This window comes from Pelecanus crispus, chromosome 3 (assembly GCF_030463565.1).
Source record: "Pelecanus crispus isolate bPelCri1 chromosome 3, bPelCri1.pri, whole genome shotgun sequence".
Lineage (NCBI taxonomy): Eukaryota > Metazoa > Chordata > Aves > Pelecaniformes > Pelecanidae > Pelecanus > Pelecanus crispus.
In genome coordinates, this window is record NC_134645.1 from 94,587,383 (window position 1) to 94,612,577 (window position 25,195).

Genomic DNA, 25,195 nt, shown 5'->3' on the forward strand with positions numbered 1-25,195 from the left:
GTATTAAAAATGTATTTACTGGCCCATAAGCTGTTTACCTGAAACCAAACAATTAATGCTTCATGGAATAAATTATCAAAACATGTACTAAAGTGTAGCTTGTTGTAGATAACTCTCATACTCTCCATTGAGCTCTCTGAAAGTTATTACCGTGCATTCAAATATTCATTTCTAATAAGGGGTAAAGATCCCAGAAAAGAGTTCAAGTTAATTTTACATGACCACCTTAAATCTGTTCTTCCTAAAAGCTCAGTCTTGCTGTACTTCTACCTGGCTACTACTTCCACCAACTCCATAGTATTAGTCCAATATAGTCGGATTAAAATCCTAATGACAGCTCAAAGGAAGGAGAAGGAACAATCTGGAACACAGAAAACAGTTGGACTGCATTTCTGACAGCACCAAAGGCAGAAGCAGGAGGGGATGCTACCAGCAGGATGAAGAAAGAAAGAAAGAAGAAGAAAAACAACAAAACCAAAAAAAAGCCTGTACTTTTATTTACAGCCAGCTGTCCATCATAACTCTAACCTTTGAGCTTTCTTTGACATTATGTTTAAGAATAAGATTCAGTATCAAGAAAGATTTTATATTACAAATACTGTTCTCTGGAGACAAAAAACTAGATGATACAGTAAAGGCAACATTATTAGTATATTAGTATGGGTCTGTGTCCCAAGGAATTTGGATTTTAAGAGACTTCAAATAAAGTCACATTGATACACTACACAAAACAGAGATTTATAATAAATTTGTAAGGCTTACTCTTTGATATAATTTTAGATACATATAGACAGGTATAACACAGAGCATTTATGTCCAGAACTCAACTGGCTCAAAAACAGCAAACATTTTTTTTTTCCCTTTAAGCATTCTTAAGCCCATATATGTGCATCACCTGTTGCTGGAGTTGGTGAGCCCTGTTCCTGTTGTCAGAAAGGTTATGAATAAAATTACTTCCACGATTTCCAGCTACATCTGAGCTGGTGCTCAAGAATTCAACCTGTACATTCTGTACAGGAATTTTGTATTTCTACTAGATGAGTTGGAGAGAGGAAACAAGTTAATAGGCTTGCAGTAATTCTCAAAACCTATTTTCAGACAATTCTCCGAGAATTCTGACCCTGTATTAAAGAGAGACAATTACCATAGTAGGTACAATTCCGATGTTTATTAATATACTTTTCTTTGTACAGTAAACAATGTATGGGAACTGAATTAAAAGTGTTCCTGTTGAGAAATTGCTATGGAGACAACCAAGCTTTCAAAAAAAGTTACTTAAAGACTTCTCTGCACTTTTTCAGTTTCAGTATGCATATCTAGCTATCTGTATGCAGATGCATATGTCTATATATTTTATTTCCTTTGTTACCAACCAAAATGCAAATATTACATTGATCGCTCAGAAGATCAAGACCAAAACAAATAAAAATCTCTCTGAAGACTGAGATGAATTGCTCAAATTCAGTGCATCAAAGCAACAAAAATATTTTGCTCAGGAGTCATCATTCACAACTTGTTCTGTTACTCCGTGTAAATAACATCCACGTTGCCTAAAAATAAACAATATCCACCAAATAATTCTCAGTTCTCTTATCAGTTTCACTTAAACAATTTACTACTGTGCTCCTGTTTAAACTTACACAGCCTCTTACGGCAGAATAAAAACAGTTCCCAGGAAGAATTATGGTCCTCATACCTCAAATAGCACTGCATTAAGCAGTTGAGGCTTTAGTGCGTCTAACCTCAAGTGAGGTCCCTGCAACAGGTGTTCATCCTGACTTCCTCCTATATGGAAGTACATACATTTTCCAAGCAAAGGATCTGATTAAGCATCTCCTTTTAATAAGGAAGATTACAAATAAAATCATCAGCATTGGTGTAACAGTTTGCCTCTCCCATTTATTTACATAAACATTTATACCCTTTAGACTGTGCCATCCACCTAAGGGCAAGGGCTCCAACCCTCAACCATCCTGATGACCTTATCGATATCTTCCTTTTATTGGGGGCTGTGGCAGTGTGCTCCCCCCCATTTGACCTTTTCCCATAACCCTGCTCAAGCGATAACCACCAGTGGCAGTTGTGAGGGATGTGTCCGGTCAGCTCAAAGTGGATTCGGGGGAGACAGATAACAAACACAATAGCCAAGGGCTAATTTATGGCAACGTGTCCACCTAACCACAGTGCTGGTCAATGTCCAACTCAAGCCAAATTTGGAAGAAACTGACATCTGCAGTCCGTATGCAAATATGACTATAATCATCTTACCCCCATAAATAGTGAGCAGCCCAAGAGCCCTTTGAGCTCTCCTGCACAGCAGCGGGCTGCATGCCAGGATGTCCCCTTGAATAGGGATGCCTCTCAAGGCTACTCCTCAAGGTTGAGAGATTCCTTGCCAAAACAGATCGTAATACCATGCTAAGTGATATAAAGGATTGATTGTGCATATATAATCCTTTAGACATAAACCACTGACCAAGTCTGGGACGAGGATTGGATCCAGCCACACCCAGACTCCTCTCTGAGGAAGGAGTTTAGAATGCAAGGGGGCCCTTTCTGAACCTCATGACTCAACAGGAGGGCCTCCCTGACAGTTTTTGTCTGAGCCTGTCCTCTATGCAGTAAATAATCAAGTGTACCTTGCCATCAAATCTTGTTAAATCACTGTCACATCTACCGTTGAACTTTGTTAATTCACTGTTTTATATCAGGGGCCCGAGCCTTGAGTATTGAATGGAGGGAGGCAACTGCTGCCTTGGATCACTAGGCCACACTTCTGCTGACCCAGCCCAGGATGCTGTTGGCCCTCATTGCTGCCAGGGCCACTGCAGGCTCACGTTCAGCTCCCTGCCCACCAGGGCCCCCGGGGGCTTTGCCTGCAGAGCTGCTCCCCAGCCAGGCACTCCTGGTCTCTGCTGTCACAAGCTCTTCCTTCCCAGGCGAAAGACCCGCCATTTGACCTTGCTGAATTTCATAAAGTCACTGTCAGCCCATTCCTTGTCAGCTCATTCCTCCAGCTTGTCTATATTCCTCCAGATGGCAGCCCTGCCCTCAAGCATATCAGATGTCTCCTCCTCATCATCAATTTGGTCTCATCTGTTAAGCTTGATGAGGGTGCACTCCATCATCTCCTCCACATCACTGATAATGTTGTTTGAATAGGACAGGTCCCAGTACAGACCTATGCAGTACTCGCTTGTCACTGGCCTCGAGGTAAAATGCCGTACTCTACCCATTAACTATGACCCTCTAGGCCCCATCATGCAAACAGCATTTTACCTATCCAGCTGTCCATCTGATTAGACATATAACCCTAACTTGGTGTCGTGGTTTAACCCCAGCCAGCAACTAAGCACCACGCAGCCGCTCGCTCACTCCCCCTACCCCGATGGGATGGGGGAGAGAATCGGAGGAGTAAGAGTGAGAAACACTCCTGGGTTGAGACAAGAACAGTTTAATAATTGAAATAAAGTAAAACTGTAATGATAATAATAACAATACAATAATAATAGTAATAATAATGTACAAAGCAAGTGATGCACAATGCAATTGCTCACCACCCACCGACCGATACCCAGACAGTTCCCGAGCAGCGGTCGCTGCTCCCCGGCCAACCCCCCCCAGTTTATATACTGAGCATGACGTCATATGATATGGAACAGCCCGTTGGTCAGTTTGGATCAACTATTCTGGCTGTGCCCCCTCCCAGTTCCTTGTGCACCTGGCAGAGCATGGGAAGCTGAAAAGTCCTTGACTAGCATAAGCAGTACTCAGCAACAACTAAAACATCGGTGTGTTATCAACATTCTTCTCCTACTAAATCCAAAACACAGCACTATGCCTGCTACTAGGAAGAAAATTAACTCTACCCCAGCTGAAAACAGGACACTTGGATACAGGAGTACTCTGGGAGATAGTATCAAAAACCTTGCTGAAGTCAAGGTAAGTGTCATCCATTGCTCACCCCTTGTCCACAGATCCAGACACTTTTATCACAGAAGGCAATCACATTGGTCGAGCATGAGTTAGCCTTAGCAAGACCATGCTTACTTGTCCTCATCTTCTCCTTAATACATTCAGAAATTATAGAAAACTTTCAGTCTGGGTGAAGTACACTAATTTTAGCGATTAAAAACAGCATCAAAGCATTTACTGATAATTCTTTTATGAAATATACAACATTTTCCTAAGTTTGATCACAAAAAGGCAACCAAGTGCTCACTGAAGCAGGAGACATGCATCTGTAAGCAGTCTGAGTGCTGTCAGTGAGAGAACCCACAGAAGGGAGCACCCTGGCAATCTCAGTACACATTTCCAGAACTGTATTCTAAATCATTATTTAGAAAATATTATTGCAGTTTTCTTTTCGGGCAACTCTTCAGTCAGTTCTGGATGATGGGGTAGAATGTACCCTCAGCAAAGATGCAGATGACACAAAACTGGGAGGAGTGGCTGATAGGCCAGGGGGTTGTGCTGCCATTTGGAGGGACCTGAACAGGCTGGAGAAATGGGCTGACAGGGACCTCATGAAGTTCAAAAAGGGAAGTGCAAAGTCCTGCACCTGGGAAGGAACAACCCCCATGCACGAGTATATGCTGGAAAGCGGTTTGGCAGGAAAGGGACATGAGCATCCTGGCGGACACCACATTGACTATGAGCCAAAAATGTGCCCCTGCAGCAAAGGTGGCTGACGGTATCCTGGGCTGCATTAGGAAGACTGCTGTCAGCTGGTCAAGGGAGGTGATCCTTCCCCTCTAGTCAGCATTGGTAAGGCCACACCTGCAGTACTGTGTCCTGTTCTGGACCCCGCAGTACAAGAGACATGAACACATTGGAGAGAGTCCAATGAAGGGCCACAAAGATGATTAAGGGACTGGGATTAAGAGATCTCATTAATGTATATACATACCCAAAGGAAGGGTGCAAATCAGACAGAGCTAGGCTCTTTTTGGTAGTGCCCAGTGACAGGACTGCATAGTTTATGCTATTATGCTGGTGTCGCATAATGCACTGGTTAAACCTCACCACTTTGAAATCCACATAAGGATGGATCTTTTCCCCTGTTTAAAATGTATGCATGGCAGGAACAGTTCATAAAGAACTAATGTGACCACAGCCGGGATGCACATATGAAACATCTTGAATAGAAATGTTAGCTCAACCATAAAACTCACTGCCTTGACACACCAGGATTTTATTATTCCAATATGTATCAATTTACACTATAAATGCCAAAAATAATTCTGACAGACTAATGTGGCTTCTTCCTGCATAGCACAGAAAACATAATGCTGTAGTGTGAAGATAGTGGTGCAGAGATAATGAGAAATAAAAACAAGCACAGGAGTAATGCAAAGTAACCTGGAAAATTTAAAAAAAATTACAATCAAAACCAAAAGGGTTGGCTACAGGGCTAGGCAGAACATCCTAAGAAGCAGTGAAGAGAGTGGATAATAAAACAGTTATGGCCTTTACACCCTACACAACCTTGTTAGGGTATGGCTGAGATTTTCAGTGGAGAGATTTCTAAGCTTCCTGCAAAGCCAAGAACTAAGGACAGATTGCCAATGTGTTAGGCAATACGGAGTAGCAGAGAATTCCTCTCCAAAACAACTTTTAATTTAAATAGCTGAGACTGTGAAAAGAGAAAAGAGATATGACACACAGCAGGGTACATCTCAACACAGTTTGGGCCGCTTGATATAGTTTTTATTAAAAGAGTGCTAAACTAGATTAAAAGGACTGATATTTTATCAACCAGTGACTAACTTTCTAATGCCTTTCAGTAAACCTACTCTTGTAAAACAAAACTGCTACAAACCCTCTTGTAATACTTTCATAACACTATTCGATGTACCCTAAAGCAGGTAATTGCTAAGAAAACAGTAGCTGCTAATAACGGTCATAGGATGTGGAGACAATGGAGAAAAGTTATATTTTGTGCAGATGGATAGTCCTGCTTAACCTAAAAATACTTAGGAACATAATAACCAACTTCAGTAAGAGATAAGCAAAGAAAACTACTTCTGGAATTGCATAGCATGACCTCTTGATATCCTTAAGATAAATTGCTATATACACACTGGAATCAATTGTTTAGGAAAGAAAACTGATTCAGAAGTCAAAATCAAATTTGAAAACAAAACCCACCTGGCTCATTCTTATCCCTTCATATACACTATATTGATTTCATTGCATTCTTGTCCTCCACCCTCTTCACATCTCATTTGTTTTCTGATACTGGAAACTCTCTCCTTAACAGTGACAATTAATATTTTTAATATACATTCGGTGCAAGGAGTCCCTGTTTACTTCTGAGGACCCCACATACAATCTGGATAACACTACTGAAATAAGTAACATGAATATAGAAAAGCTTCTTTTGACCAAATGCCTCTAAATCTCCCAGTCATTGTCTTCTAGTAATAACTATGAACAGATTCCTTAAATAGTCTTTTTAAGTATAAAGGAAACTGAACTAATGGAAAATATTCATGAATCCGCTGGACTGGTAACCTATAACTCCTCAATACTTTGAACTATATTTGCCTACTTAACCACAATTAAATACACCTATTCAGTCTTTCTGAGCGTGTAGCCTAAAACTCAATAGTGAAGGTTTCAGCAAACAAGAACTTCATCGGCAGCTTCCAAACTTCACCAGTCTGACCAGTAGTTAATGACGCACCATGGACAAATTTGTCCTTCCTTCCCCCACTAGACTACTTTTTAATTCCCTGTTTATGGAAGCAAAATTATGAAGTCTCAGCAAATACAGACAGACAATGCTGCACCAAAGAGATCCTTTCCATTGAAGAAGTCCTTTTCATCCCAGAAATCTTCATGGACACATTATAAGACCCCCTTCAAGTTTGTGTGGCATCACCACATTCAGTTGACATTCCATGGAGAAGTCCTTTTCTAAGGCTTTTATTCCCTATCATTTTAATTACATTGTTAAACATACAAAATAGAGTCTTCATAAACTAACGTGCTTCTTCATTTTTTTCTATACTCATGCTCAAAACTAACATTTATTTTAGGTCTCGGAAGCTATAAGTCTATTAGTAAATTAATATTTAAATCTGAGATTAGTTAGCCCTCCTTTTGCATTTCAGAAATTATGTGCATATTGTTTATTAATAGTTGCAGGTTTTGAAAATTTCAGCTGTCCCACAAAATCCTGGAATAAGCAGGCTGTAACAGTACATATCTTTTTCACTACAATACTGTTTTATTTTAAAAAAAATCCAAGGTTTTAAGTTTGAGTGTTTTTTGAGGTTCCCCCAAGCCAACTTTTAAGGAAAGACTGCAGTCCTCTACACCCAAAAAGGCAGGGAAAGCACCCATATTGCATAGGATGCAAGCCCCAGATTCTTAGAGGCACCTACCTCAGGACTAACAAGGTACCTAAACTCCTGAGACACTAAAAGGATCTAGCTAGTTTTATTTATCCCCTTCCTCACAACCACCACCTTTCCCTTTTCAGCACCCTAGCTCTTCCAGGTGCTTTAACTCTCATTTAGAGTCATATGGAAAACTCATCAACAGCAAAGCTGTTAATTCCACTGCTGAGTCATAAAACATGATGAAGATGAACAGTGGCTCAGCTAGATTCCTACATGCAATTTATTCTTTTATTTTTGAAAAAGAGATGGGATCTTGGCCAGTTCTGAAAGAGCTCCCACGGACAATCCAGTTATTTGCAAGATTCATAAATTTTCTGTTAGTCCAAATGTTGTACTACACTTTCTGTGCAGAACACCAGATAAACAACTTCTCCAGGTATTTTGGAGGATCCAAGAATAGGCCAACTAATTCACTGCCATACTCACACCCCAATACACACACAAAAACATTGTCTGGAACTAATTTTAGTAGTATTCATCCACAAGCAAAATACTGTGCTGCCAGATATGACCCACATAACAGGACTCCTCAGAATAATTTTACTGAAGCTAACTGTAGGTTTGGAGACTTGAAAAAAGCAAACAATTATTCTTAAAAGGAAAAAAAGAGTATCAGGTCACCAAGAAAATAAGTAAAACAGTCTGAAATTTTATTGCTGAACCCATCATAATAATTTCATTTTCCCCCCAAAAACTACTTAGTAGCTTCTAGCCCAATTCAAATAACCATGTAGGACAGACAATAGTGTCCCAACAAAAACCCCGCTTTAATCTACCCATGACACAACAATAAGAATCACATCAAGGAAGACCAGAGTATGTATACTAAATCTGAAAGCTAGTGCATTTTATAATCTGAATAACCATTCTGAAAAGCTACACTACACTTCTAAAAATTTTCACTAAAACTCCATAAGAAGCAGGCGCTTCAGCATCTATGCATCCAGCATCTGCTTCATTTCTATTTCCTGAACTTAACTCCAATTCTGATAGCACAAAATCATACAGCTCATCACAAGACAGACGAATCCATTTCACTGCAGCTGTTGAACCCACTTATGCCTAGGATTCATTGGATTTAGCATCTGAATTACTCACATGGATTTCATGGGAAAGCATGAGGCAATACAGTGGAAAGATCTGAGCAAAATAATCACCAAATAATTTAAGGAAAATATAAAGTAGACAAAGATGGTGAAGTAGATGTCTGAAAACGAGACCTGTGCCATCTTTGACCCCTTTCAAAAATAAGATTAACAGGTGTGTAATGGATATGATAACTATATGAATGATACAGACTGTCTACAAATTTTTGTGCCAAATATCTTGCAAACCTATGTTTTAAAAATTACTGTATCCTATGTTTATATTCTTCCGAACACATTTTTCCATATTACTTCCCATTTAAATTAATTTTTCTAAAGCAACAACCAATTCCTCTTCTCTTTTCATTCTTTCAGTGCTATATTTTGTTCTATTCTCCGTTCTTTTTTTTGTGCCCTCTTCATCAAAACCATCTAAGTAATCCTCATCTCATTTCTTCTTCGATGTCCATTCTTTTCCATCAGTTACACACTCTCTGTATCTGACCTACTTCAACTTATATATTCATTTTCAGCCTGTTAGCCAAGGAAATGAGGGTTCTGCTACCCATTCTTATTTTCCTGTCCATTTGTTAGTCTCCTGATAGCCATTTTGCAGCCAAATGCAAGTCTTAAAAATACTAAGTTCCTGCAAGCTTGGTAAAAATCACTCTCTCTGGGTGAGGGAGATTAGTACTCCTACTAACTTAGTAACCCAATAAAAGACAAGCTGCACTTAACACTATCTTTCCCACAGCTCTCTCAGCAACCAGTAAGCACCAATAAACTGTCTTTATTGCTACTTGTTGTCTAGCCAGCCATTTAGAAAGGAGCTGAGCATCTTAATCTAGGTAAATGGAGAATATGGAATGGTGGAAGATATGAAATGTGGAACATAAATCCATAGAAAACCAGGCTTCATTACTCCTGCTGTAATTATTTTTCATTCTTTAGCATAATGTTGTTATCCAAAGCAAAAAAATAAGTTCATTTCTATGCCTTCATAGCATTGCATGAGAAGAGAAAAGATGGTAAGGCCAAATCCAAAATCCATGGAACCTCTGAGAGTTCTCCAGGTTTTTTTTCAGGCTTCCACTTCATGGAACATTTCTACTATGTGGTTGGGATTTTAAAATCATTAACATCAGAGTTATCACTCAGTAATTTGCCTGTAACTTTTTAATTTAAATTTCCATTAAAATGCCATGAAACATGAAACAATAGTTATTTTCTGTTTAAGTAACAACTCTGTTGCTTCTACTACAATAGCTTTAGTTTCATCTTTTTGATGCGTCTCAATCCAGTAATTTGGATTTAAATTCTTTTTCCCCAGAAGAGTGACTACAGTTGCAATGCCTGGGATAAAGGTAAAACCTTACCTTCTCGATATCAACTGCTTAAGATTACATCATACAGTTTCAGAATTTTTGTCACATACAATTGGTCCAGAAAACAGGAAAAGTAAAAACTGCAAATTTATATAGACTGAGTCATCATGTAAACAGAGGTTGAGACTAAGATTCAGCAATCTTTCTTTTATAGATAAACTTGAGTTATATAATCTATTATTCTTTTTTCTGGCAAATGCCATTATTAAAATCTTCCAGCATGTTCCATCAACATATCCATCTGCATTTTTCATTGACGTCAACATAAGTCTCTTCAATGACGAACATCAAATCAAGCCTCATATTCGAGACAGACATTTCTTGACACACATTTAGAGCTAGATTTAATTGCTGCATTGAATCTTTTAACACACGTTAGGCCAAGAATCACTACTTATAGTGATTTTAAAGCGTACAGAAAAGAAAGTCTATCTACAAACCAAGAAATATATTTTACTTTTAAATAGCCTCTCCTGACGAGCTGAAAAAATCATGAAAATAACCTGGGAAAACCAGCCTGCTTCCATTAACTGATATAAGTTTTTCCATTGTACTGATCACCAAAGCATCAAAATGAATCAGCAGCATGAACAAATCATCAGCATTAAGAGTTCATAAATATTCCGTATCTATTTAGTGTATACTCCTCAAAGAACCAAGTCTTTGGTTTCTTGTATTCAACATGATACACAGGCATTAGCATTTTTCACTTAGATCAACAGCTTAAAAGATGTGTTGAACCCTTTACATGCTTATCAACTAAAAGACAGCAGTCATCTTTGTACGTGACAATAGATAATCAAAGCCTGTAAATCATTTGCCTCAGAGTTCTGAATATTGCTGAATAATAAAGTCTTTGTTCCCTCCTTTCTGCTTATTACGTACTATTAACATATCTGAGACACACTGTTTACTCTAAACACTTTGAAATGTGATAGTCTTAGACTAAGTGTCACACGAAGATTTTTCTCCCAAATCACTAAGTCAGTTTATACAATGCAGACAGAAAACCACTAAGGTGGCGTAAGAACCATAAAAGGCGCAAATGAGCCCTTCTTGTCTGAAGCTTTGATTTCCTAATGTAATGCTATTGAATAACACTCATTCCAAGTCAGAAATTAATTCTGCAGCACTGTAATCATTGAAATGCCTGTAGAGATCTCCTCATTTACATCCTCTATATATGCAAGGACCAGAGAGAGAAGACATTAAATACGGATCCCTAGAAATACCAAGGAGCTTTGTACATCTCGGAGCATGACAATGAAAGAAGCATAACCAAACTTGTCAACTGAGCAAAACTATACTGACCAGAATGTCAACTCATTCTTATAAAGCAATAATTAGCAGTGCTGTAGACGTGTTATGCATCTTTATAAAACTTGGTTTGGTAGTGGAAGGGCCAGAGGGAAGACCAATTACCCAGCATTGTAGGTGGTAAACAAAACGTGGTTGTTTACTAGTTCTCTCCATTTTCCTACTCTGAGCAACATTTGCATTTGCTTACAGAAAACAACTGTACACTCCTTTTCACAGAAGCTCATCAACTTACTGCTCAATAACTAAATCTGTCTTCTCTGATATTCTTTAGAGCTCTGTTTTTGCAGAAAGCTTTTCATGAGCAGGTTTATCACAGTTTCTAGATTTCTCAGGTAAAATTTTCTAGAGTAGACGGTAATCGTTTTAGAGAGAGACTATTGCTTAGCCTTTTTTGTCACTTATTTTCCTCACAGGGGAATTCATAATGCAGATATTAAACAGCTAGCATGTAGAATTCAGAAAATGGGAAAAAGGGACTAAGTGGTTGTATTTTAGTGCCTTGAAGAAAATTAGACAAAAGATCTAAATGTTTAAAAGCTACTGGAAGCCCAAAACTATGAAGGTATTTACATTAGACAACACAGGAAAAAGGAGAGATAATACATATTTTATAAATGGTAAGACCATGGCACAAATAAATTAACTTGCCAAATATCCTAAGCAGTATGATGATACTTTTTAAATCTAGACACATACATACCCAGTACATATGCCTTAACTAATTTATATACATTTTGATTGTCCAGTAGAAGGGACGATTTACACCTGACTAGGTACACAAATTACTTTGATAGATTTATTTTCTTTCAAAGGAAAATAAAACTATAAAACTATATAACACAATCTGCTGACAGTATTTTTAAGATCTGAAAATCACATTTTCCTCTAGTCAATCCATTATTTAAAACTCCATTAAGCTCTAAGCCAAAAAAAAATGATAGCATGAAGAGAATTCTCTAATGGCAACAAAACACTGCAGCTGGTAATTAGAAATTAATTGTTTCCACAGCCTTTTTAAAGCGCAACATTTGTTGCCATCATATTGCAAATAGGTCAACACTAACAAATGGAAAACTAAAAGTCATATTGCTGTGCTTAATAATCCAAATTTCTTTTTTTCTCTTCAACTCTAACTCCATTTTCCCTGTAGGGAGAAGCAGACAGAAAAGAATCACATCTCCTAAATTTATTAAAGAAACTGAAATGTCTAAGAGAAATCTTTCAAAACTTTGAAAAAATTAATAATGCACTTTTGCTTTTAGTGCTAAAATAATGAACCAGTTTACTGGCAAATTATAAATAGATGCCACTTTTTAAATTCAGAATAGATTCTCCTTTTCCAATAAAGCCATTTAAGCTCTTTTTCCTTAAGAAATTTGTAATCTTCCAAACACAGCACTATTATGAACTTCAAAGTCTAGGTAACATGTCAGTAAATGCACCACAAATGCCAGAGATTATAATATAGTATAGATTAGTACTTAGTGGTAATGTTTGACCACATGCCAAAAGAGTGGTTTTATAGTTTTGTTATTTGCAGACCAAGTAACTTAATAAAACTGGCAATAAGGTTTTTTTTTAGCTGGATGGAGAAATCATAATGCACACACTTAGAGCACGAGCTTTATACTGTAACCAAATGGTTATAGGTTACCATTTTTCTTACCTGGAAAGTTTGATTAGCATTCTCTGTAAACAATTGCAAGTCTTAAGCTATACGACATAAACCAAAGTACAGTTCCAACTTACAGCACACTGCACTGCTGATCTAAGTAATGTGACTGTAGTTTAAACAGAATATTGCTTAGGCAAGTGGATAAATACCTCACATGCAGTTCAATTGGAACAAAGAATGAATTGCATGATCTTAAAACAGTATCATTGTAAGCATTCATAATGCTGGCAGCCTCTTCTCTTCATGAAATTTAGGCTGAATGTACAATTTTAAAAAGTGATAAAGATTATTCTAATGTTTAACATGGTTATTTTTGATTGCTTCAGATTAAGACCTTCCAGTACTTTACTAATTCAATTTCTGGCTGCTTTTCTTCTTATATATTATCTTTTATATTCTGTCTTCAAAGAGAAGTCCAAAAGATGAAGCCACATGTGTGCCACAGCATCACTAATCAGCTACTCTATCCATTTTCTTAAAATTAAAGCAACTGCAACTTGAAACTTATCCCAGAATATTTTAAAACATTACGTTGAAAAATATATTAGTTATTTAAAAAAATATTATTTTCAAGTACTCTTTAATACAAGAATAAAATACTATCTTATGACATTCCCACCTTAAGTTACAATTAACAATAAAGTAAATTATACAAAATCTTGTTGTTTCCAACAACGTCACAGAAACTCATGGTCCCTTTCAGGTAAGATTTCTCTGTAACCCACACAGGAAACTGAAACCTAAAAACTAAAACTAAACACTCTAGTTGATCATAAAATTTGCAAAGCAATATGACGAGTGGTCCTGAGACATTCCATACTCTTAGTCATTGTAGAGAACTACTAAAACACTGAGTTTAAGCTGAATGTAAGGGCCATAGCAGGTGAGTACAGCTGTTACACAGCAAGGACATCAAAGCTACACTGTGACCTAGGTCAAGCTGAGGTGGGCTTAATGAAAGTCGCTGGGTAAAAGTGAAAAGGGGAGAAAGGTGACTGATACACTGTTAAATGTGCTGATATATATGAAAATGCTAGTGCAATAGTTCTCTTGCTGTAGCTACTGAAAAGTATTAAACTGTTTAAAAAATACAAGCCTACATTTCCTATACAATGTTATACAATTCGTCTACAGACAGATGTCTGCATAAAATGAAGTAGTAGTGTAACCTTCAACTATAATTTCATTACTTGAGGAAATGTAGCACAAACCTATAACACACATTCTTCTCTGTTTTGTAATAATTTTTTTCCATACCCCTAAATTCTTTTCACAAGAGTTTTTCCTCCAGTTGTTGGATGACATCTTTTTCTTTCTTCTCCATCCTTAACTTCACTTTTTACACAGCTTTGCTTCAATACACTCTCAGCCTTGCTTTAGCTTCACTTTTTTCAGTGTAGGTACAAATGCCCTAAATAAATGCAGAGGACTATGCAGGTATTATTATAATTGCAGGTTCCAGCAATGCCAGTCACAGTCATTATACCCCACCAGAAAATAATATGATGCAATCAGAGGCTTCCCAACCACGAAGCTAACAATTCTCCACCTAGTAAATCAAACTTGTACAAGTGATATCCATAATCCATGAGCACCCCCCAATGTAGTTAAGTGAACCAATTCAGTCTTGCTGTTCTGTCACAACTTGTTATGATTGATACAGGCAAGATAACAAACAGCTCAGCCAGCAGATTAGACCACGCTTTGAGATATGGATGAATGATTTTAGCAAATGTAACCCCCCAAGCAAAATCCCCACAAAGAACAAACAAAAAAAGCCAGCTTTAGGTTGACACCCAATATAGGAAAATTTGAGCAATTAAAGTCTAGCAAATTTATACAGAACTAAATTTTTCATAGGTCTTTTAGACAGTTTTAAGTACAGACAGAGCTACTACATTCCCTTTTAATTAAAAAAAAAAAATCTATAGGCAATTGAGCTGGGAGCAGAATTTCAAGCAGAACAGACTAAGACCAAAAGGTAAGATCTGTCCCTTGAAATTCTGTCCTGTATTATCTGCAAAAGGATATTCTACACAACAGGCAGCTTCTTGGTTCTGTAGTGTTAGTTCTATATAACAATTGAAATAAAATCAGAGACAAGGTGGGGGGGGGGGGGAAATTGCTAAAATACTCTGCTGGAATGTAGTACCATAGACAAATGTGTAATTGATTTTTTTAAATTTTGTTATTTGCTTTTATGCGGAAGTTCTGAAATGTACACATCAGTTTAAGATCCTCAAGAATGCACATCAAATGAAACAATTTCTGAATACTAGTAGTAACAGTTCTAAATATCAAAAGCATATTTTGCAAACACAAACAGCTAGAAAAAGAAATTACTCTGATTTGTTTGGGGGGTTGGGGGGAAGGAATTTCCAGACCTGTTTTTTCTGTGTGTTAAACCACTATACAGTCATGCAATAATTAAAGCCCATGCATCTCATTCTAGGACATTTTTCATGACATTACAAGACAGTAATTTTTTTGTTTTCCTACATCCACATGCAAAAGTAAAATGTCCACCAAGCCCATGCAAATTCTGTCCTACTCTTATCATATTAAGTGAAATATTATCATAAATTTCAGGACAGTGCAAGTAACGTACGAAGAACAAATAAGCAAATTGCAAGGTTTTCAGATTAGTTCAATCTCCATCTGATAAAAATAGTAATAAAGAACTTATTAACTTATCCAGAAAATCAAACATTTCAACATGGTAAAGGTCTTAACATGTGTCAGAGCCTTCAAAAGGTACATAACAAGAAAATATAACCCAGGATAATACACAAGAAAATAATTGTTTTCTATCATAATGAGTCAATTAGGTAACCAAACATTCAGGATTTCATGCATTAATTCAGCTCACCAGATTTGCAGGGGGAAATAGTCACACAGGCTAAAAAAATTTCAAGAGACTTGGGGATTTCAGGAGTGCTCCAATAGTAGCTTAACATAAAAAGTTACTGTAGAATATATTGAGTTTATTTAGAAGAAACTCTTCAATTTTGGTGAGCATTGTTGTGTGGCAGACCAAAAATGAAAGCAGTCCATAAGTATCGGCTCTTTAGCACGAAGCAAAGATAGGAGGGAAGGTAAATGGTTTGCGCAGTCCCACATTAGTAGCATTGGAAAAAGTAACAGCATAATGAAAACTAAGTCTAATTAATATATCTATCAGGTCAGCATTTAGCCTGTCATCCTACCACGTACACCTCTAAGACCTTTGGTAAATAGCTTAATGAGTAAATATCTTAATGAAAAACAAAGATCTTATTATAAAAAAAAAAAATCAAACAACATTTACATTTGGAAATCTCTGCAGCCTACATAATCTATTCAGCCTGTCTTTATATTACAAGCATTTCAGATTGCCTTCACAGAAAGCTCACTGTGAGAAGAAAAATACTTACAATAAGCCTAAATGCATATGCTATTACACAGTAATTCAGTAAAAAGCAGGTTAAATCTTAGCATCACAAATTTCAACATTATCTTAAAAATTACAGGATTATTGCAGAAATACTTAAAACTACATTCTCTCGGGGTAAAGGTTAATAATGCACAAGTAATAAGAATCAACAGCATAGTTTAGAAAAGTAGCTGGCTCAACTAAGTGATAATAGCAGGATAAATAGCTACAGACATTTAAAGAAAGGCAATACTGTAGAGAAGTAATAATTATCTCTATGGAAGAATGATTCATATATGATTACCATTGTGGAACTTCATCCCAACTTCCATTAGAATTCAATCAGCACCAGTTGCAATGGAAAAAAAAAATAAAAACACATATTGGAGCTATAAAACAGCTTCTAACTATAGACTACGTGCCACTACTGATTTATTTGCACAAGTGCCTTTAAATTTGAAGCTTGTAATACGGAATGTGGGCAAAAGGCAGAAGGTTTTATGAGGAACTCATGGACCATATCATCAGCACTATACTCATCAATGTTAACAGAAACTACATACAAATGCCTTTTCTCTATTTAATCAAGGTTTTCAATAATCAGACTTTTTCTCAAGACTACTTATCAATAAATATGTGAAAACCAGACACAGGAATCTAAAGATTGAGAACTATTTTTATATTGGGAGGGAGAAAGGAGAAAACAGAACTATATATACACAAATGCCTCAGCCCTGAGGTACTTCCCTAAAACAACAAGATGCATAGCAACAAACAAGGCTTCCATTCAAGCTTTCTTGAAATATAGAAGAGCAAAAGATCAGAATAACTAGTTTCTAAAATGGTTATATATATTCTCATAACTTTAAAATGACTGCCTGCAAGCATGGTTCCAGTGTTCTGCTTCTGGAAGCCAAGCAACAGCCCACGGCATGCTCTAGCAACCTGAAACTACAAGACCAAAAGACACAAGTTTCTTATGGAAACAGTGACAAAGTTAACTGTCATCATGCAGGCAGTACAACTTTAATCACGTTTTATAGGTACGAGATCCATTCAGTAAGAAATCCAAGGAGCAACATGTAATATGGCAAAAGATCAAGAACAGATAGCCAAGAAACATAAATCTGATCCCAGGATACCTGCGCTACAATTGTACAGTTCAATGCCTGGTGAGTGCAGTTAATGCATAAAAAAACCCACATCAGGCTCGCTGATCTTGATTTTCCTTTATTCGCAGTCCAATTAGATGAAGTAACTTAAAGGAATGGGAACAAGCTGGTAAACCAATAGGTCTGCTAGGACATGTTGCCTATTAAGGATAGGACACTGAGGTTCTACTACTGATAATTATTCAGTCACTTGGATGACAATGGCTGGCAAAAATGCGACCCGTGCATTAAGGAGAAAACTCTAATACACACTGTAGCAATGGCTCCCATCAAATAGCCTCGATGGAAAACAGGCGCAGAGTTTGCCCTAATCTGCTCCCCAGTGCTGTATTACCCACTGGTTCCCACTGCGGCTGCTTTCTCTTTTGCTCAGATTTGCTCTTTCCAATGAAAGGGCAGATGTTTTTTCAGTCTTCCAAGCAGTTATGCTGACCTCCATAGGGAAATCTGCAGCACCTTTCCTATAGAAGAGCAAAGCAACCCCAAGTGTCCCGAAGAACATACACCCCTTCACTTCTCTGTACTACAGTGTCGTAAAGAAGCAACTCAGAATTACTATTGTTGATAATGTCAATCCATAAACTATGTTTCTGCAAAGACACCACTATTTTTTTTGCAAAATTCACTGTTATCCAGGCTCACAGTAACCCACAAGCCCTTAATACTGCAGTTCAGTTTACAGTGCTTTTACTACTAAGTCATGAAGGAATCATTCCCAGCATTTCTTTGCACTACATTAGCAAGAGTTCAGAGAAAGTTAGGATGACTAATTAGGTAATAAATGCAAATCTTCATCATTATGCGTGGCATATACTTGACTTCTAAATAATACAAAAGCATAAAAATGTGCATTTGCAAATTCTCACTTGCAAAAGTGAAAAAGGCAGATTGATACTAATCAATTTAAAGTTTAAGTAACATGCCCAACTCAATTCAGGGTGAATAAAATACAGTAATTTGCACAATCCCTTAAAAGTACTTAATCCTGAGCTAGATTTCCCACTTCCAGTAACGCATGCATTTCAATATAAAAAACACTACAACCACAGAATTTTACTCTGAATGTGACCAGTGAAGCACTGGGAAGTGTGCCATTGGCTTTTTAATCAATACCACACCACCCAACAGTTCATAGAGAGAAAAATCCACACAGCCTAATCTCTCCAAAGCTTCCAAGCAAATCTGTTAAGTATAACGAAGGGAAAAAAAGTTTTGTCTCAAAACTTGATTTCTGAAAGGGAGAAAAAGTATCTTTAAACAGTTTTGTAGGTTATAAAGTAAGAAATATTATAGATATTTCATATATATATGATGTTTTAGTTTCTTGAGCAGCACCCTTCATGATAGCTTAGCCTTCCAATAATAACACAGCTGATCAATCAAGTAGTAGGAAAATGTTACCTGCCTGGATAGGAACTGACATCTCTGCTGTGGCTGCACTAAATGCAGACATCTGCACACACATGCAACAGCTCAGGAGTCAGCAGAACATGGTCAGTGCAGAGGTTTCATTATCAGCAGTGTATGTTGAGAAGCACATTAATTTCATATGTTCATTTTTACAGTTGAAGGTATAAAGGGGAGAAATCATTCCTGATCCCAGCTCCCTTATAGATGAATAAAACACAGAGACGTAGGGTGCTGATGTTAGAATAAGCAGAGGGAATGCATTCTCTCCCTCAGAAAAAAAGTAATCCACTCTATGGACAGCTAACTCCTCTCTCTTTGAATCATAACCACTGTATCACTCACACTCCAGCCCTAGGGAATAAAGCAAGAGCTTTAGTCAGAAATCAGTGAAGACTGTCAAAGTAAACAAGAGTCTTACCAAATTTTTCACTGGCCCATGAAATGACATAGTGCTTTGAGAATGTATATATAGACAAGAGGCTCAAATCTAAAGACAGCCTTTGCTGCTACATTTCCTAAGGAAGCAGCAAAGGCAGCACATACTCTTTAAACAAGCTCGTGTCGCTTTTCTAACACATAACAACACAACTTTTTATGCTGATCTATTCAGCTACACATTGGGAGTTGACGCTGGGTTCACTTTCAGTTCTCTAGAGGTAAAGCACAAAGAATTGCATCATGTCTCATTCAGAAGCACTATATCGGAGCTCTATGCACGTACAACCTGTACAATCTATTCCATTTTTCTTGTGAAAGGCTTTAGAAAGATTACAGATCAGTGTGTGTTTTAATGTATGTAAATTTCTTTCTACGCTCAATAAAAGTAAACTGCTGATGGACTCTTGCCTTGCAAAAGGTTTGCTTCTACCTCCATAAGGGAAATCTCCAACTTCTACCATGAAAAAGGAATTATAACTAAACCCATTTTTCTTCCTTTTAGTAACAGATCTATAAATAAGGACAGCTCTGTGACACTACTAAGATCTTGCATTTCTTCCATATGGCTGAAGTAAGTGGCTACGGTGACTGAGCAAAAATGTCCTAAGAAAAGTTTAAAAAACTTGCTCAAGTCAACAACCTAAAATAACCACATGTAACCACCCAGGTAACTCACAGTACATCACATGACACTACAATGTTATGTAGAGAGAGAAAAAAGCAACCTGACACGGGCATAAAAGCAGATCACAAAGACAGGAGGTTAGGACAGTTGAGAAACCTGGATCTACTGCAGGCTTGATGCAACTAAGGCATGATGGAAGGCTTACTTAAGAACCTAAACACCCAGTTCATACATACAGCCCTTTAGGATTCACTGCCTAAGCAACCACAACAAATTACATCCTTCAGAGACTGAAGTGTGCTTTGATCATGCTGATAATCTGCTAACATGGAACTGACAACGAAGTATCATGGCCCTGGAGTCAAAAGCTTATGAGCTACTCAGCTCTTCAATTAGAGATGATGGTAAGGGCACATATTCAAGAGGAGCAAGACCTGGATTCCACACGTTGTCAGCACATGGTTTCTCCAATCCAATCTTCCATCTCCCTGGGGACCTTGTTATCAAATTATAGGATAAACTGGGAGATCAGCCTGCTCATATTCTATTACTGTTACTACCCTAAATCACACAGAATAAGCACCAGACAACAGTAAGAGGGAAAACTAAAGGGAATGTGATCATTCCTGTAAGGAGAACACTCTCCAAAAGGAAAAGGTACTGGGTTCCCATCTTCGTCTTCAGAATGCTGTGTTCCATTAAAAGGCTCTACAGTGCAAAAGGCATCAAAATCTGGCAGATTTAACTAGTGACACTTACAGTGTGACCTGAATCTTTTGAGAAGAACAGTCCAAGTTTAAGTGATAATGACATACAAGCACGCTAGCTCAAACCTAAGCATATAACCAGAAAATAAGCGATATATTAAAAACATTCCTTGCCATCACCAAAAGAAAACAGAAAGTCAAGTTTCTTAAAAATAGTTTCTCTGGTACAAACACTTCATAAAATTTAGAAAAATAATCACTTCAGAAGTTAGTTTTCTAAGCACATGAAAATTCAGATATAAAGCTCAGAAGAGACATCACATCAAGCTTTCACAGCATCGAGCATATCAAAAAACATATGCACAGAAGTCACCATTTCAGCAGTTTGAAATATGTTCAAAATTACTAATTCTGAATATAGACAATTAAGGAATATACTACATTTTATGTAGTTTAATGTTTTTACCTGTATGGATTTCTGTGAAAAGCAACAAAGTATAAAACACAGGTCTAAACTAACTTAAGTGACTTAAAATATTTTCTGTATGTCTTTTTAAGCTGTGAGCCTGCAAAATCAATGATTTCTCTTGATCCAGAGCAGGAATGCTATTTTTTTAAGATGTTAGAGAATCTTGAAACAGGCTAGATCAATTTTCACGGGCAAGGGACTGTTTGTATCTATTGCCTTTAAGTAAGGAAGGACTTCTTTCTTTGAGAAGAAGCTTTCCCAAATTAATTAGTAAGGAAGCCTTACATAAAAAAATACATATTTATATAAATACACACACATCATCTTTGCTTTTATTCTAGCAAAGAGATGCCAGGTATTTTTTTTAAGCAGGCCAACCTCTTATGTCCTTTCTGTCAGCAGTAGGTGTCATCTCTCAGCTACACAATGAGGGTGCAATTTATCTCACCTAACTTTACACTACATGCATCAATCAGGGCTCCCTTGACTTTTTTTTTTTTTTTAAAAAAAACAAAAAACTTTTAAACCAAGACATTTCCAGAGGCCAATTTATCTTATCCCAAAATAGGCTGTTGACATAGCTGGCATGAATGACCCTCAGTAGATATCCTTTATCCAGGATAGTGCTATCAGCTACTGTAACTGTCTCAAACTTCAATACTCAGACATCTGAAGATGGACAAAAGAAAAATCTAGCCCCTGTTTGCATGTTTACCCATCCCAATAATTGTACCTAAAAGAAGGTTTAAATTACTGCTGGGATCCATTCAAAGCTCATGGCAGTGTGCTCCAGGCAGGTGCACCCTCATCTCCTTCTCATGCAGATGACAAATGCTAACCTGTTTCAAAACTGAACATAATCTCAAAATCTTAAAGATGCAAAGAAAATATCAGTAAAACTAGGCAGCAATTTTTATTTATATTCACTATATTTATTTTTTATGTTTACTTATGTTTTGCTCAGAGCTACGTATTCATAAACATGCTCATAGGAACAATGCAAAGTCAAAGCAGCTGCTTAACTTGGCTAAAAAGAGGCCTCTGGTGGCAGTTGTGAAGTATAACTTCTCATAGTTTTCCAAAATATGTATTTTGATGCCATAATTTTCTATATAGAAACAGCTACCAAAAGCAGACTAAGCAGTTAGATTTGCAGTGAAAATGTTGACATATTACTGCTCATCTCCAAATCACTAACCATTTCAGCCCACCCTTCTTCATGCCTACACCACAGTTGTCAAATTAGTCTTAAAGTTGAATACATTTCCAGTTAGGTAAAGCATCTCATTTTTAAATAGCTGCATTGAAAACTTCAATGTTAAAGTTATTTCATTTCTAAAGATAGTAACAATTAAGTTAAGGTTATGAGGCCTGCTCATTCCCCGACAATGAAGGCTCCTTGATCTTGTTTAAAAATTACACAGACTGACAAGGAAAATTCACAGAAATATTTCTATATAAAAACGTAGCATTTCTTGGGTAAGCGTAAGAATAAAATAACCCTGCAGAGTAAAACATATTAGACTGGCAAATGCATACGACTTCTGTAAAATTCAATTCCTTTATTAAAGCTTCACAACACTGAGCCGTATGGAACATAAGGAACCCAAACGTTAGGTACATGATTAGGAACAAACACACAGCCTACAAGAAGCTAGATAAAGCTCCCTGCCTTCTACAAAGAGCCAGCAGACAGGAGAATCATAATAACGTGGAGAATTGTAACAGGTATGTTAAGGTTGGTATGAAAGACGTGAACGGAGACGTGCACGTGCAGGGACTGAAAGCAGCAGCGGGCCAAGGACTAAAATAACAGCCTGTACTGATCACAAAGGACACCACTCCCAGCCGTAAAACTGAGGAAAAAAAAAATTCTTGGGATGGGTAAACATGCAAACAGGGGCTAGATTTTTCTTTTGTCCATCTTCAGATGTCTGAGTGTTGAAGTTTGAGACAGTTACAGTAGCTGATAGAGCCATTCTAGAGAAAGGATATCTCCTGAGGGTCATTCATGCCAGCGGGCCAAGGACTAAAACAACAGCCTGTACTGATCACAAAGGACACCACTCCCAGGGGTAAAACTGAGGGATGTGTTTTTACGTCAAAACCCAAAGTCCTGCTCTCTGATAAGATCACAGCACAGACTCCCATCAGCAGAGTACCATGCATCCCAGCACCAGCAGAACAGCAATAAGGTTGCAGCGTATCGCACGCACCATCCTTTTCCTTTGCGTGCAACAAGACAAGGAGATGATAGACATATTTCAAACACATATGTAAGACATGGAAAAACATAATAACTTGTCCTGGGATGTATGGAGGCTGACATAAGTAATAGTCTGAGGCAAAGGGCAGACTGTAACAGCTGATGCTTTGCTTATTGGTTGGACTGGAGTAAAAGCAACTCCATTATCACTTAAAAGCCCACCAAGAGGACTTAAGCAGAGGACTTTCTCTGGCGTGGCCAACTTTTCTACCACTCTCTTGGTCCTTGACAATGGGCATCTCAGGAAGGGAATAATAAGTCTCATCACCAGAACTGACCCTGTTAGCCACTGTCATCTGCAACAGCTGCACTGAGCAGTTCCTCTTGGGATGAGGCTACACCAAGCAGCTACAACTACTGTTTCCATCTTCTATCTATGTTGGCAATTACCTTAAAAGCTGTCCAGGATACAAATTAAGTTTAAAAGTTTCAGTGTTGCATAGTACCACATGCAAAGCACTAATTATTTTCAGCTGAGCAAAACAGACAAGACTTACAGAAGAAGGTAATTTAACATCCCTCCCATCAGACTGGCCAGCCTGCAGCCATACTAACATAACGGCAATGCTAAAAACATTTACTATTTGGGATTTATTACAATAAATAACTGAACTGCCTAGCCAATGCACACTATATTTATCTTGAAATAACTCTCTCAATTCTTAATAGTAAACCCATTAACAGATTTAAAAGCAACAGGTCTATCTGTTCCATCTTTTTATTTATGACACAGCTACCTTAAAAGATGTTCAGGACAGAACATAAGCTGAAAATCTTCACAGAATATCTATTTTTAAAGTACAGATTTGCAAAACATTGTACAACTAAAGCTCTACACTTCCTACGAACAGCTGCATTTTTTCTTGATGGTGTTTCAGTGCAGGTCCAATCCAACGAAACAGACTTAACTGCTCTTTCAAAGAGATGCTTTGTTTTCATAGAATGACAGCTCAAATATTTAAAGAAGGAAAAAAATTTAGCTAAAAAAAATGAATAATTTTACTTGTCCAGAAGGGATTGTAAAGGATTTATTACTGCCAAAGTTTCTCTTCATATTGATGAAATGTGTTGAGGAGTTGTCATTTTTTACAGATAGAAAGTACATCCAAGTAACATGAAATACACTGCAAACAAACACTGAAAACACTTCAACTGAGAAGATCAAATTTATATGAAGCAACACATAGCTATGCATGTAAGTGCACAACTTGTTACACATCCACTGTGTAAGGCTGTGACGAGACCTTATTGCAGCCTTTCAGTACTTAAAGGGGGCCTATAGGAAAGATGGGGACAATCTTTTTAGCAAGGCCTGTTGTGACAGGACAAGGAGTAATGGTTTTAAACTAAAGAATAGATTTAGACTAGACATAAGAAAGAAATTTTTTACAATGAGGGTGGTGAGGCACTGGAACAGGTTGCCCAGAGAGGTAGTGGAGGCCCCATCCCTGGCAACATTCAAGGCCAGGTTGGCTGGGGCTCTGAGCAACCTGATCTGGTTAAAGCTGTCCCTGCTCACTGCAGGGGGGTTGGGCTAGATGGCCTCTAAAGGTCCCTTCCAACCCAAAGCATTCTATGATTCTATGATCCACAACCAGACAATAGGATACTGCCAATAGCAGACACCCAGCATGGATCTTTCCTCCCAAATCTGCTCCATCCAGTCCCACTGGCAGTCCCTCAGACAAACACAACAGTAAAATTAATACTGTGGAGAAATTCAAGCTTTGCCATAGAGTAGCAGACCAATGGTTCATCTTTCCCTTTATCACACTTAATCTGTTTATACTTTACCTGACCAAGAGCAAGCCCCTTACTGAGC

The 25,195-nt window shown here is 37.6% G+C and overlaps 1 protein-coding gene across 2 annotated transcripts in view; it reads right to left on the minus strand.

The window, feature by feature from the left end:
* The window catches only part of BCKDHB (branched chain keto acid dehydrogenase E1 subunit beta), a 132,386-nt gene that overhangs the window by 60,819 nt on the left and 46,372 nt on the right, over positions 1 to 25,195 (minus strand). The window contains exon 9 of one of the 2 annotated variants that reach the window (XM_075707421.1): positions 16,591 to 16,611. The exons of the other annotated variant lie outside the window; for it this stretch is intronic. Coding sequence (XP_075563536.1) covers positions 16,603 to 16,611 — 9 coding nt within the window. The 3' untranslated portion in view covers positions 16,591 to 16,602. Of the gene's footprint in view, positions 1 to 16,590; positions 16,612 to 25,195 lie in introns of those variants that run through there. 2 annotated transcript variants of the gene reach the window in all.